This window comes from Gymnogyps californianus, chromosome 3 (assembly GCF_018139145.2).
Source record: "Gymnogyps californianus isolate 813 chromosome 3, ASM1813914v2, whole genome shotgun sequence".
Classification (NCBI taxonomy): Eukaryota; Metazoa; Chordata; class Aves; order Accipitriformes; family Cathartidae; genus Gymnogyps; species Gymnogyps californianus.
The window spans coordinates 14,836,041-14,847,606 of NC_059473.1; the positions used below are offsets into that span (position 1 = coordinate 14,836,041).

The 11,566-nt window shown below is 42.2% G+C and overlaps 1 protein-coding gene across 1 annotated transcript; it reads left to right on the forward strand.

The window, feature by feature from the left end:
- The first annotated feature begins 349 nt into the window (after nucleotides 1-349).
- On the forward strand, nucleotides 350-10,491 carry MGME1 (mitochondrial genome maintenance exonuclease 1). Its single transcript, XM_050894036.1, has 6 exons — nucleotides 350-423; nucleotides 1,826-2,017; nucleotides 5,438-6,037; nucleotides 7,239-7,461; nucleotides 7,928-8,060; nucleotides 9,326-10,491. The coding sequence occupies exons 3-6, from the start codon at nucleotides 5,500-5,502 to the stop codon at nucleotides 9,458-9,460; spliced, it is 1,029 nt and encodes a 342-aa protein (XP_050749993.1). The 5' UTR covers nucleotides 350-423; nucleotides 1,826-2,017; nucleotides 5,438-5,499; the 3' UTR covers nucleotides 9,461-10,491.
- The last annotated feature ends 1,075 nt before the right edge of the window (nucleotides 10,492-11,566 follow it).

Sequence of the window (11,566 nt, forward strand, 5' to 3'; positions counted from 1 at the left end):
GCGGCCCCCGCGCGGGCCCGGCTCCCGGCGGAGGCCGCGGCGCCCGCCCCCTCAGGGCGGCGGCCATCTTGGCTGAGGGCAGGGTGCTGCTTGCCTTCATCGAAGATGGTGGCGTAATGTTTTATTTTTTTTCCTTTTTTCCTTGCTTTTAAAGATTTGGGTTATTCTCTTCAGAGGTTTTCGAAGGACACTCAAAAAAAGAGGAGGAGAGAAGGCACGCCTCCCTCACCACCGCTCCCGGGGGCTCCGGTGCCGAGCTCCCCCCAGCCCCAGCGCGGGGGAGGGGCCAGGGCTGGCGGCCGGGGAGAACTACAAATCCCGGGAGGCCGCGGGGCGTGCGCGCGCGCAGTGAGCGCGGTGGCGGCGGCTGGAGCGCGCCTGCGCACAGGTGGCCGCGGCGGTGGCGGGAAGCGCGGCGCTGAGGTAATGGTCGCCCTGGGTTTCCCTCTCCGGGGCTGCTGTTCGTGAGGCGGCTGGGGCTGGGCCGGCGGAGGCGGTGGCCGCCTCGGTGGGCACCTGCAGTGCTCTGCAGCGTGGGGAGGGGAAGGCGGACTGGGGCTGTCCGGCCGCTGGTAGCTGTGGTGGTGAGCCGAAAGGGCGCTCCCTCAACGCCGGCCTCTCTACCAGGCCTGGGTTAGCTGAGGGAGAGCAGCAGCCTGCCCTGGCTGCTGGGCCTGCAGCTCCCTCCTCCCGTGGCCTACCCCTGCGCCCCAACCGCACGCCTGGCAAACGTGTGCCCACCCCTGCCCCCGGGTCTGTAACCGAACGGGCCTAATGGCGGGGCTGCCCAGGGCTGAGTGGGCATGGCCGCTGAGGCAGTGGGGCAGGCTGGCGTCGAGCAGGGTTTCTTGTCCAGTATGACTTATCCCTGAGGGAGTGGGAGGGAAGCCCTGCACAAGCGTAAGCTATCCAGCGCTCTCTGGGATTTTCAGGCACCTGGTGCCTATGCAGAAAGGTTGTTTGTCTGCTGGAGGGCACTTGCTGGTCACCAATATTAGGCCAGCTCTTTCACAGATTGCTTTGCCAAAAACTCTGACTTTGTGTTGCAACCCTATTTCCCACTAATTCCCTTCCCAGCGCTGAAGCTTCTTGTCCCTTTGGTCCAGTGTAGCTCTGTGGGCTTGTGCTTTCAACTGGGTTGCTAAATTTAAATCTACTTTTTCTCCTCATGCTCCTAACTTCCCAAAAGAGGGAGGTGTGTTTTTAACCTGGATGGGTTCAATGATTTAGCTTACAAACTGCAAGGCACCAAGGAAGAGAGGTTGGGGGCAGGGAATGGGCAAGTGTGCAAAGTCTTAAAAGTGGTACAGCTGTCAAAGCCCTGCATTATTAAGCTGTAACCAGAAAAAAGAGGAAGTGGTCATTCTGACCCAGAAGGTGGGTTACTGTTGCCTTTCTACATCAAATAGTAATACTTCTTCCCAGAGAAAAGCCCGTGATGTTGACTTAAAATTAAACCTTCATCAGTGGATTTCCTCTCCTCAAATTAGGGACACAGGGCAACAGATCTGTAACTATGTTTAGTAGTGCTCTTTCTTATTATCTCTGAAGTAAACTAGTGCTTTTGTTTGCTTGATAGATGACTGTGGAGAAAAAGCTATACTGATTATTGTCTGAAACCATAGTTGGAGGAAAGTTTTTATGGATGTGAACATTTTCTTAAGTAACACTTTTTGTTTCCCTCACTTAGGCCACTCATTCCTGTCCTGGGAAAATCTTCCTCAGTTGTGTTAGTGCAGTTGTTGTTGGAGCTGCAAAGTCAACTAGCTTGGGAAACTTAAGAGAAGTCCTCCTTCTTTTTTGTTTTTTTCTTTTTTTTCTCCAGGTTTTTTTATTTGTGTTCAGTTCTCCAGCGTGGCTCGTCATGCAATACTTGAAGCAATTCTACCAGTCTTCGAACACAAACCGTTTCAGAGAGAAAGGAGACACTTTACCAGAGAGAAGTATCAATTAAATTGTGTTCTTTATGTACGAGAGTAGATCCAGACCACTCCAACTCCATTTCTTTCTTGTAAATGTAAGTTATTTGCACAGAAATGCCACTGTGATTTATTGAAAAACACATGATTCTTTATTCCACTAGATACAAGCGTTCTTTATTTCTTAGCAATCCTAGAACTTCTTTCCTTTTGTAGAACAGCACAGCAGCGGACAAACTCTCTCTTTCCTGGTGGTTCAGTTCATAGAATGCACAAACATTTCCACAGATACTGCTCCAGAACAATATAGGCTGTTAATTTAAAATTCATACTGGATGTTACTGAAACACTGCATCAGTGTTATAGTAAATTAGCTGTAGGGCTCGTAATATTGCATATTTTAATAGCCTCATGATTCAAAACACTGATCTGGTATAAGTTTATTCCTTAAAAAATATTGAGGGGGCAGCTTACCACAAGTGAATTTTATGCTGAATCAGGTATCATCTTGCTTCCTCCAGCTGACACAAAGCCAGAATAAACTTTTTCTTTTGTGCTCTGGCTAATGTAACAAATACGCAGTCATTGACCCAGCATTTATTCTGTTCTGATTAATATGCTTGGGTAAGCATATTAATGGTCATCAAACAATAGCCTGAGAAACTACAAGCTTAGATACTATTACATTGGAATAAGAGGGTTTTTTTTTCCTGTTTTATTTTAAATCACAGCTTTAGCAGCTCTAGAGGTAAACCCCAAGAGAGGAGAGATTAATTTTTCTGCACTGCTTTTTATGATGAAAAAATACGGTGAAGCAATTTGCTTGTGGTATTTAAAGCCTGACCTTTATGTATCCCTTTGCTGCTTTTACTGTTTTTTGTTACCTCCTGCAGCAAACTGACACCTGTTGTAATGTGCTAACATCGTTCATTATTTCTTTTTCAGCAAGGGGCAGATTCTGTCAGGTAACCAACCCATTCCAACACTGAAAAATCTATTTAAAAATGTGATAGTCTTCTGAGAAGAATGAGTTGCTGTAAATCCTGGCATAGCAGCTTTGCAGAAGTGAGCTGCTTTATGATAGTCAAATGACAAAACATGGAGAGCTTCTTAAAAATAAATTTATTAGAATGATTGGTAGTAATAGTGAAGACATACAAAGTTCACTGACTGAAAACCCAAGGAGAACTGAAAAATTGAAATGTATACTTCATAAAAAGTACCTCTTTATGCAGTTACAAATTTCTAGCAAGCTGTAGAAACGGCTTTTTGACATCATATAAAAAATAAGAGGTAACATAAAATTTGGTTATGTTTCACCTAAATTTGTAAAACTTCCTCACATGTCCATGAAATGAAGCAGGGCAGAACTTAAGTTACAGAACATAGACAGTCCAGTTCCTTGCTGCTGTGTAACCTGTCTAAAGCAGGTTCTATTTTTTGGCAAAACTTGCGTACTTTTGTGGCAATAAAATGGTTGAAATTGTCTGGTTTGTCCTTTCGTAATGCACCTGACTGCGATTTTCTCATGTGCAGGCAGGAGAGTAATTTTGACAGGAATCTGAAGGTCAGAGGACACTCAGAGGGTCATGTCCATTCTTGCTGTTGAATACTGGAAAATGAGAAAACATGCAACTCCACCTAGCCCAGTTCTGCTGGATAAGGAAAGCAGATTTAGATTTGCTTCGATATTAAGTATAATGTAATGATTAAAAAAGGGAAGTGACACATTCAAAGTATCTTAAATGGTAAGGTTTCCCTTGTAAAGTAGCTTGCTTTATATCTAATCAGACTGTAAAAAGTCAGTAGCAGAATTAACCAGTTGGTACTTTCATTTTTTTCCTCTATTACTCTCTTATGGACCATGAAGCAGTTTTAAAATCATTAACTATTTTGGTTGATATCCATTGTAATTATAGGAAACCCTTACTAAAGACTGAGTGAGACTATCTAACAACAGTATGGCAAATCTGGCTGTAGGGCACTTGGTACTGGGTCAGAAATGCCACTGCTACATGATGCAAAATTCTGATCCAACCTAATTGTGTTTTCCTGGTTCAGATTTGCTTTTGACAGGTTAATTTTCTATCAGGTTACATGCCATCAGGTTACAGAACAGTTATTATTTGTCCAAACCATACAAAGTCAACGTGAAAATGTAAAGCCAGTAAAGAAAAAAGCAGTGTATCTGCCTAATCCTGATTAAACTTCTACAGCTGGATGGTTTTGTCCTTCACAGACGAAGAACAATATTTATCGAACCCGAGTCCAAGGTCTCAGCCTCTTCTTACAAGATGCCTTGATCTAATCAGCTGCAGCTGATACAGCCCCATTTTTGCAAACTGTTCCGTGTGGCAGATGCCTGCACCCACATGTTGGTGTCACTGCAGTTCTGCATGAGCACAGGATCTGTCCATACAAAATAACTCCTCCTCCTACATTTTTGTTTTCTGTGGCGCCTACGGCTTGGGCAGTATATGAAGTGCTGTGTAAGAAGTGTGGGGAAAGGAAAGAGTAACGTTGAAGTATTGTCAGGAACAAAATGCTGATGTTAGTTGGCAGTGTGCATTGCCTGTATTCTTTGTTTGCAGTGGATGGAAGGGAACTTTGTAATGGTAAGCAGATAACTTTCAGTAGGAGAACAGGGCCTCAATTCTGCAAGTATTTAGTGTTGATTTAAATGCCACTATTCAAGTGTTTAAATTTTATCCATGTGCATAAACTTTCCTAGGACTTGGCACTGCAGTTACAAGGCAGTTTTGAAAGCTATGCTGTGAACAATATTTCTGGTATACTGTTTTTGCTTTTAAACTTCCTACGTGTCTTAGAACACAACTATGTTTGAAACTCAGTTTAGAAAAATACTTTTATATTTTACTCTGATCTTTAAAAGTTTTATTTGAATCTGAAGATACTTGCAGTACATCTGGTTTCTCTTTGGCTTTCCCAGTCTCAGGTCTCCCAATTTCAGAATGCATATACTGCTGCTGTCTGCTTTCTCCTAGGTATACAAAAGAAAAACATGTTTTTATTCTCCAAAAGGTACTTTGTCCCCACAATCCCCTTAAGTTGGGCATCCACTATAAACTTAAGTGTTTTAATACCTCACAAGAATGGATTTGCTTCATTCTCTTCTGCATAGCCTTTTTTTTTATTTCCCCCTCCCTCTTTTGGGGGGTTGTTTGTTGCAGATCAGTTTTTTGTGTCTACTTTCATGACAGTTCTGATACTGTTGCTGTAAGAGCATCCTCTGCTGCAGCTTTTGCTACTTGCAACATCTTTATGCATTTGCCCTGTTTCAGATTTTGCAGACCAGCACTGGTTCTTTTCAGGATCATTTCCTCTCTTCATTGCTTATTGGTTCTTTCTCTTATTGTATTATTTATCTAAAGGAATTCTGGTGGCATAAGGTGTATCAAGATGCTTTATGACCATAGCAGTTCTTTGTTTGGCAAAGGGCAAAAATAGGTTGATCGTAGTTTTATGACTCTGGAAATCACAAATTTCTTTTTCCACAGGGGGAAAATATAGTAACCTACAGGCTGTTCCTAACAGAAGAAAGAAAACTAACTACTCACAAATGCTTCTTGTCAGAATGAAACTCCTACAGCTACTGTCAAGGAAAACAGGGAAACTGGAAATGCTTTTTCAAATACCTTTTTGCCAAAAGCAGTTCCCATATATGTGTCTGGCTACCTCTGCATGTCTCTATAGTAAGAAGAAAAAAGTGAACAGTTATGAACAAGTCGACCAAGAAAAATACAAGAACTTGGTGTACTCCGTTACATCTTACAAAACCAGCGCCCAAACACCAGAGACAATATTTGAAGAAGACAATTTGTTATATGGGCCACCGGATAAACACAGGCCTCCACTTAAAGCCGAAACAAAAACTCCCAAGAACTGGGTTCCTTTAATAAACCCCAACAAGAGAATTCCCCTTCTCAACAGTGATTCAAACCTCCCCATGAAAATCGCTTTACAAAAAACGAAAATGCCCAGTGTTACCCGTATTCTTCAACAGACTATTTCTCCGCAGCAAGCCTTTTATCTAGAAAGGTGGAAGCAGAAAATGATACTGGAACTTGGAAAAGATGGGTTTGCAGAGTATACTAAAAGTAAGTCTAACCACAGTGTGATTGCAAAATAGAAGCAATAGTCTGGATAGCTGGCTGGGACGTGCTAGCATGGCTGCAGTATCTAGCCCTACAAGTCAAGCGTTTTGGAAATCCATTAAGTTGTTTGCATTTCAGGGGGTGAGAGCATATTATGAGCGCACCTGTTATCAATGAATCTAAGCTCTGATCTTTGTTCTAGGACCACTAAAATGGATTCAGAAATGTGTGGGAAACGAGAATTACGACTGTAGACATTCTTTGCTCTATGCTATCTGCCTCTCCTTTATTCCTCTATTTGCTAGTATCTATTTACAAATAGATATTTTCCAGCTGATGTTATTGAGCCTGTTTGCAGATACAAAGCTACTTTGTAACAAGATGGAAATAAGCATTCTGAAATCATATCATCTTGAGTGTTTAAAAACCTGTGTGTCTTGCTGTTTATGTTGAAGTTCTTCAGTAACTATTTAGTTTATCCACTATACATAGCCTCTTCTATGAAACTGCCATGCATTTAGAGGTTTTCATTTCGTAAGACCTACAAAGGTGACTTCCTCCAAGCTGTAGGACTGAAGGGGATCTGGGAGGAGCTGGGGGATAGTAGGTAGCCTCTTGTAGCAAGGCTGATAAATACCCGAGTGCTCCTTACGTGAATTATTATGCTTTTTAAAACTGAATATCCTGTGTTTATGCTTTTTGAGTTACTAAGCACTTCAGTGAATAAGGTGGCGTAACAAACCTTACATAACTATTTAAAATTTATCTTTCTTGGAGTCATTTCTGAGATAAGTCCTGACTCCTAGAACTATGCCCACCCATTTCAGGAGGAGGTTAGTTCCATTCAAATGAACCAATACAGCAGAAGAAGCAAATGCAGCAAAACCAGCCTAGAATAATATTTTTAATTCATAGAAATCCACAAATGCCTTTGAATAAACAATAAATTAAAAATCATATTTTGTTTCTGAGTAATTAGTGAGACCAAAAAAGTAAAGTAAGCATTAATATAGGAGATAACGAATTTCACTGTTGACACTTAATTTATTTTTCTGTCTCATTCCCTTCTCCTCCCCACATCTTCAAGCTTTCAGTACGAAAAACAGGACTGGTTTAAGAGCTATGTTGTGTAATATCTAGAATACAAGTCTATCGGGTATTACAAGTAGTGTCTAAATGTGAGTTTTTTCCACATTTTTCTTAGATCTTTTCCTCCAAGGAGAGCTCTTTCATGCAGCTTTGGAATCTATATTCCTGTCTGAAGAGATGGCAACTAAGGAGCAGAGAGAAGATGTTGCTATTTCTGGCTACTTATCAAGTGTGCAACACGTCTTAAAAGATATCAGCGAAGTGAAAGCTCTGGAAAGTGCAGTTCAGCATGAGAGTCTTCAGTATCTGGGCCTGGTAGACTGCGTGGCTAAGTATCGGTGAGGTACTGGGTCTCTAAGAAACCTGAGAATGCCAGTGTTGCGTGGTGCTCCATGGCGCGTGGGCGGCTGTGTCCCAGGCTGGAGCAGGTGTGTTGGTGAGCTGTTGGGGGGAAGCTGGACAGATCTCTAAGAGTGGCAAAATGGATGAACTCCCCTGGATGAACCTGATGACAGAAGTGTTGTTGTTTCTTGTGGAGAATTCCTTACTGGAGCAGGGTATGAGCGAGGCAGGGTTAAGTGATCCTCAGCAGTTGCCAGGAACTGCAGCAGATATTAGTAAGTCTTGATTTTTGAGATCTAAACTACCAGTGTGGAAGAGACTTGCTTAGACATAATAATGAGCAACATGACATCAGGGTGAAACAGGCTGAGAGTGATCTGACTTTCTTTGTCTCATCCCTTATTTCTTACTTATGACTAAACTTAAGTTTAAAACATTGTCCTATCTTGTTCTCTTATGCAGAGGCCAGTTGTGTGTGATTGACTGGAAAACTTCAGAGAAACCAAAGCCATCTCTGAAGAATACTTTTGACAACCCATTACAGGTTGCAGCATATATTGGAGCCATAAATTATGATGCCAATTATGACTTCCAGGTCAGTAGGCCTGCTACCTGCCAAGACAAGCAGCAGCACCCACGTTATTTTCATTTCTCCCCACCTATTGCCTTTAGCACCTGCTGTCCATCATGGAACCGTTGGTAGGATTTGTAACAAAGCCGCACAGTCTTAGGTCAGGTTAAGCTGACATACTGTGAAATAACTCCACTACTCTTGCTAATCCTGCTACCTTTGCCTGTCAGCAGTATATTTTCAGTGGTTTGAAGGAACTGCTCAGTGGGACCAAGGGATGCTCAGCATCTTAGGAGGTCAGATGAACTCACAGCGACTTGGGATCTGGGCAGCCCCCAGTGCTTTGTTCTGTGTGGTTTTTGCTTGTGTCAAGAGTAGGAAGGGGGAGGAGTAGTAGTAAAGCAAAAGAGCCTGTAAACAGGGAAATGGGGTGGGAGGGCATTGCTCACATCATGTGTTGCTATACCCCACTAGCAAATGAGGGACTAAGTGATTTACTTAGAGTGTTTGGAAGCTGTACAGTGTTTCCTCAGAGGAAAGCAGTGTGTTGTCAATCACTTAATCAGAAGACAGTGGAATAATGATTTTAAAGACTACAAACACAATTCTAGCCAGGCCTGCTTGGCCTGAAGGATTGTTATTTCAATACAAATCACTGAAGGGGGAAATACAAAGCAGAAGAGAGCAGGCTAATTCTTAGGTTGTGCAAAGGACTTTCTAGAATACTACAGAGGTCAGTAAACACAAGCACTTAACAGACATGATCCTTAGGCAGTGAAATATAGGCAGTAATTCTGGAATTCTGCTATTAGCCTCCTGTCCCCCACTGCTTTCTCTTCACGCTGGTGGCTGTTTGGGATTTGGATTAGATGTTTGTCAAGTATGAGGGATGTCAGAACATACCCAAGTAACCATTTCCATTCAGACTGATGCTGGAGAATGGCATCAGTCTCGTTATATGACCCCAGGCAAAACCTCATCAGTCATTGTAGATGCTGGTAAAATTCCCAAGATTTAAATAGACCCTATCACTGATACTCAGAGTTCGAGTCCTCTGGTTGTCACCGAAGTCAGTCAGAGCTTTGGACTCTGACTGAGTCTTTGGAGCATTTGAATGTTAGTCTCCAAATACTTTATGGTGAATTATTGCTCTTTTTTGTTCCCCATTTCTTGTTTAAGATACTTATATGTTAAGATGACGTTTTGCAGTGAGGTTTAGTTTTTAGAATTGCTGATTGAAGTTGCATATTCATGTTGGATTTCTGACAGCCTTCTGTTTTTAACTGTAGGTTGGTTGTGGACTCATTGTGGTTGCCTATAAGAATGGCTCCCCTGCGCATCCGCATTTCATGGATCCTGATCTGTGCTCACAGTACTGGAATAAGTGGCTTTTGCGCCTTGAAGAGTACCTGGACAGAAACTGACCCAAACTCAGCTATGCAGAGGCAAGTGGTCTGAGCACAGAGCCAAAGCAAGAATCCTTTGTTTAAATCTGCCATTTTAATACATACTCTTTTTTGAGTAACTTTGGCTAATTTCTTAATATCAGTTTTTTTCCCTCCCTAAAAAAAAAAAAAGCAAGGAAATTTGGAATGGGGAATGTGTATTTGCTTACATTGTAGGTGACTTAAGCGGACCAAGCAGGATGAAGTCAACTTAATTAATCTTTGTTTTTCCTCACACAGTTTATACAACCTGAGGTTGATAGGAAAGTTTCTATTGTCAAGTAAAACGGTTCAATCAAATCATCCTTCTTTTGTCATTTTTGAGAAAAACTGTTGCAGGACTGAGGCTTTGAAAATGAAGTTGGTGAAGTAAAGCAAAATGACATCTGCATTGTCTGGGCTGAGAGAAATGCAAACGATAAACAAATGAATATAGTAGACTGGGTTTCAGTCAGCTTAGTTCTTGCTCGTCTCAAAGGTATCTATTAACAGGCTTGTTACTATTTGTGGTTTTTCTTACAGCAACAACTGGAAAAACTGTGCTAAGAATTATAACCAAAGTTCTCATAAGCACTTATTCAAAGTACTAAGGCAAAGTGATCATTTAACAGAAGTGGTTTAGCAAAAGAGGAGCAGAATTGTAACCGATACACTTAGAAATTTCCAGCAAGTGTTCTGAAAGGTAGGAAGTTCAACTACTACTAGTGGCTCCTCCTGCAGGTTTCTTAACAGGCGGCGCGGCCCACATAAAAGAACTGTGAGAGTATGAACGGGCTTTGTACCTTAGGTTGTGAGGCTCTGTGCAGGCCAAGTCTGCAACTGTCTTGAGCTCTCCTGACTTTGCTGTGGGTCTGAGCCGACAAGGAGCCTACCCATGCAGAATGATCTCCAGTGTCAAGCTGTCGCGTTTGCCAGTGCGAGTAAGTTTCTTTATAAAAGTAGGCTTTTGAAGCTGAGCCTTCTGAGGAATGAAGAGCTGCTGAATGGTTTTTGGGGGGTTGGTTTTTTGTGGGGGCTTTTTTTCAAATAAGTTTGTGAATAAATGTTCTAAAACAGAAGTTACTTTTGAAGCTTGTTTCATAAAATCAAGTCTATGAGACACAGAATAAGCCTTGATGATGTCAGATGGTTTTGCTTTGTGTGTTGCACACCTGGAAAGCTTTTTTCCTCATTCTCTTTGTTTTCTCTGAATTGTGTATATATATGAGGTTTTATAAGACCACTGCAGATTACAAATAAAAATATAACCAACCCATAAGCTTCAAGAAAATCAGCCAGAACCATACCTAAAAAAAACAGTGGGCAGGCTTGCTGCTGAAGAAACTTAAGCCTCTGTAGTGCTTAATCTTCTGTTCCTCCAGAGTACTGAACTGTGGAAACCTGTGCAATGAAACTTAGTTATAGTGGTACTTGCTTATTCAAACCTGGTCTGGTGATGTTATGATTACTCTGTGCTTAATTAGATTTCTATCTAAAAAGACAAACCATGGAGACTGAGAAACTGAGTTCAGAGATGACTAACCACGACGACGCTGCATGAGTGCTCAGAAGTTCTACCTGTTTTACAAGTATCTTCCCACATCACAGAATTTTAGCAAGTGGGTGGTTCAACATCACTGAACACGGTCAATTTTCTGTGAAAGATAGCTCTGTAGGTACAAAGAGGGTGGGCATAAGCAAGAGGTAAGATGCCCTGGGCAGAAGCAGGAGGTGATAAACGTGCTGAATTCCCTGTGGTGATTGGGATTGGATAAATCGAGAGAGTGTGGAACAGTTGGGCAATGTTTGGGTAGGATTGCCTTCTTCATCAGTGTGTCATACAGCCATAAGATGTCACTGAACCATGTAAGATTTCAGCCTCATCCTGCCTCCTAGTAAATAAGGACAAGTCTGGAGCCTGGGCAGCACAGGCAGCTGTTGGCTTCACCTGTCTTTAAGTCTTGGATGAGTCTGTACCATCAGAGCACCAGGAGAAGGCAGACAGCCTTCAAAGACAGTAGTGGTGGAAGTTACTCATGTCTAGCACTTCTGAAAGTCTGGCTGCCTCGGGCATCCCTGTGTGAGCTCTGGAACATTTCTATAGAG